We start from the raw sequence: 3171 nt of genomic DNA, 5'->3' as shown, positions 1-3171 counted from the left end.
CCTCCTGAACTTTCAAGTCCACTTTCCACACGTATGCCTGATAATGAGCAAGTCCAAATTAACACCCCTGCTGAGAAAGGCTGCACTAACTCCATGCTGACACACAAAATTCAGAGATTCACTGAATGTGCTGGCACTTGTGGAATGAATTCCTCTCTTCCTCACAATTACATCACAAAGCAAGAATCTATAATTACACCCAAACAACACAAATTATACAAAAGTATAAATACTATAAATTACACAAAATTTTAAGAAAAAACAAGCCCATAAGAGAATAATTTTCAAACCTGCATAGTCCTGATCATTGACAGAAGTTCCAGATGATATTAGTGATTTCACTAAAGACAAATCTCCTCTCATAGCAGCAATATGCAGTTGAGTTTCCCCTTTCACATTTCTCTTATATTTCATCTTTCTCCCAGCTCTTGTATTACAGGTACCAGGTAAAACTACCGCTTCTTTTCTGGTAGATAGGGAGGACTCTAAACACATATTGGGTGTTCATTAGGAACCATAAAAAATGTTTCATTATAAAGAAGAATTAAGCTTCATAACCCACTTGAGTATGTGCAAAACCATTGCCTTAATTATTCAATAATATGGACCACATAAAAATGTTAGAAGATACTGCATAGCAGTTCAGATAACAAAGAGATCCTGTGCAAAAGAATTTCCAGTTCAAGTCTACATGACTTAGCAAGGGTACAGCGAATTAGAGATCAATAAAGAAGGTAACAAGGGTGAAGTTTCATGCTGTATAGAGGTAGGCAGTATGTTACATTGCTCCATGGACTGCTTTCAAGTTATCAGGAACACCTGCTAAATACATGAAGTACACATATAAATGTATTTAAGGAACTACACAGAAGTGAAGACTTCACCATCACCTCTTTTTCACTCCTGATTCTGTGTCAGGGAAGAAACAGGTTTCTATGTAAGGTATTTTTACAGCTGTGATGTGACAAAGTCCTGTAGACTGATTACAAATCTTTGATTAATATCTGTTGACATAGCTGAAATACCTTTTATTTAAACCTGTACAAGATTGGATCCATAATTGTAATAAACTTGATTTAAACCTTCTCTTATCGGTTCACAAAGCAAATAACATCCACTCTGAATTTTATCATGTGATCATCAGATGGTTCCTAGTTCTGACACATCAGGTAACAGGCACAACAAATTGTAAGAGATACAAAGAAAAAAAAAAAACAGATCTAAAAAGTACTGATTCTGCTCGTAGAGTAAGGACAACCCCTCCTCCACACTGCTCCAAAAAGATTGAGTGTATAATCTTCAAAAGCTCTGCCATGCATGTTAGGGTTTTTTTTAACTCCTGCTTCTGCTTTTACAATACTGTGCTATCAGATTTTTTTTCAAAGGTCACTATGTTCTTTCTCTGATTTCCTGAAAATCTGTATTTCATGCAAAAACAAAATTGTAAGGTTTTAAGTAAGCATTCTGCAACCCTTATCCATGCTCTTGTTAATTATTCCTATCAACATTTAGTTGCTGCATCTCAAGCATTTCCTCTTCTCATCAGACAAGCTGTATTTGCTAATATTTTCAGTTATCAGTTCCGCTGCTGTCAAACATCTTCCATGACCTGACAGCCGTCTCTCTTCAGGCTCCTCTTGCCTCCGGAAAATACGCTTTTCAAAGTACTGAGCTTGTAATCCATGGCTGTTTGGAAGAACATGAAGGACATACTGTAACTATGTTAAAGGCAGACATACAGTGAGGAGAAATCCACACTAATTCTAAATTAGTTTGTTTAGCTACTGCTGCAGCTAGACTATGGCAGCATGGAGCTCACTGTAGGCTGCTGTAACGTGTCAGGATGTGTCCAGGTGGCCCTCTTTGCAACAGGGGTGCTTGGCCCACTCCACAGGGGCAACCAGGAGGACCAAAGACTGTCTTTTTGAATGAAAACTGAAATTCTAGAGCACACAAAAGGGCTCATGTTATTGAGATACTCCTCCAATTTGAGACCTACTTTTCTTAAGATAATGTATTCTGTTTTGTCTAAAAGCTTCTAGGTTTGAACTCCCAAAGCAATCATCCACTTTATGGTTCTTCCTTCTCTTCCTCCTTTGATTCATTGGAGAATATCCTAGAGACTGTTCAGAGATGTAGGAGGAAAAAAGACACACAACAGCCCATTAAGCTAATGACCCTGAGCAATCCTGACTGCAAGTGAACAGAAATAATTGCAAAGTTTTCCAGTTAAGTTGTCATGCACAAGAGTTTTCTTTATGGTTGTTAGGAAACATTTGCAAAAGTATAATGGGACATTGGTATTGAATCACAAAACACTGTTTCTCTGTACAATGCGTTGCCAGGTGGGTCATGAGGGGCAAAGATCAGGAAACTTGTCAAACAAAAAAATCCAGTCAGCACATTTACAAAGTTAGGATGGAGAGATGACAGTAACCAGCAATCAGACTAGATTAGGCTGCCATATTCCAACAACTTCAGGGATATCCTCCTTCAAAAAGATATTTGAATACTTAACATCTGAATACTTAACATTGGTCTGAGTCATTCCTTCCACAGACTGAACGGTAAGAAAAGAAGTAACCTGTTTGTACCTCCCTTCTGCATAAGCAGAACAGGAATGTTGAGGGCCTAGTAAGTGACCGACCGAAGATGAAAATGATATTGCATTTTTTTGGAAGAAAAAAAATTTTTTTCAAGAACAGAAAAATAAAAGGAAGACCACTGGGACACAGGAACAATCAGATGAGACACAAAAGCCAGTTAATGAAGAAAAGGCTTAGAACAGTAAAAAAATCTGAAAACCCCACAAGTCAGAAAACATTATCCCATCTTCCATTTTTTCATTCTGGTCTCCAAAGCTACTAATGCCTTCAGTTGTGCAAAGGGCTATACTCTGCCCGATACTATACATCACCTCTCCAACAGCACCATTCTCCTGGGATGAAAGAAATAATTAAATTTTAGCTCAATAAAATATTACCTCAAGAATCTCTTTTCAGGGAAGAAGTAATGTGTGAAATGCTATTCCAGAGGAGACCAAAATCTAAGACACATGTTTGGAATAAAGGGGTTTTTTAAGACTGTATACATAGGAGGCAAAAAATATAAAGAAAAAAAGTTAAAAAAATTAATAATACACACAGGCCTTATTATAAACATTGAGCAGGA

At 37.3% G+C, this 3171-nt stretch overlaps 1 protein-coding gene across 1 annotated transcript in view; it reads right to left on the bottom strand.

The window, feature by feature from the left end:
* The window catches only part of ANKRD31 (ankyrin repeat domain 31), a gene marked incomplete at both ends in the record, with an annotated part of 27268 nt that overhangs the window by 18309 nt on the left and 5788 nt on the right, over positions 1-3171 (bottom strand). Inside the window, one exon of the mRNA XM_008943353.1 lies at positions 291-425. Coding sequence (XP_008941601.1) covers positions 291-425 — 135 coding nt within the window. The remainder of the gene's footprint in view (positions 1-290; positions 426-3171) is intronic.

This window comes from Merops nubicus, unplaced genomic scaffold, assembly GCF_000691845.1.
Source record: "Merops nubicus isolate BGI_N331 unplaced genomic scaffold, ASM69184v1 scaffold5707, whole genome shotgun sequence".
Lineage (NCBI taxonomy): Eukaryota > Metazoa > Chordata > Aves > Coraciiformes > Meropidae > Merops > Merops nubicus.
This window is presented reverse-complemented; position numbering and strand designations above follow the sequence as displayed.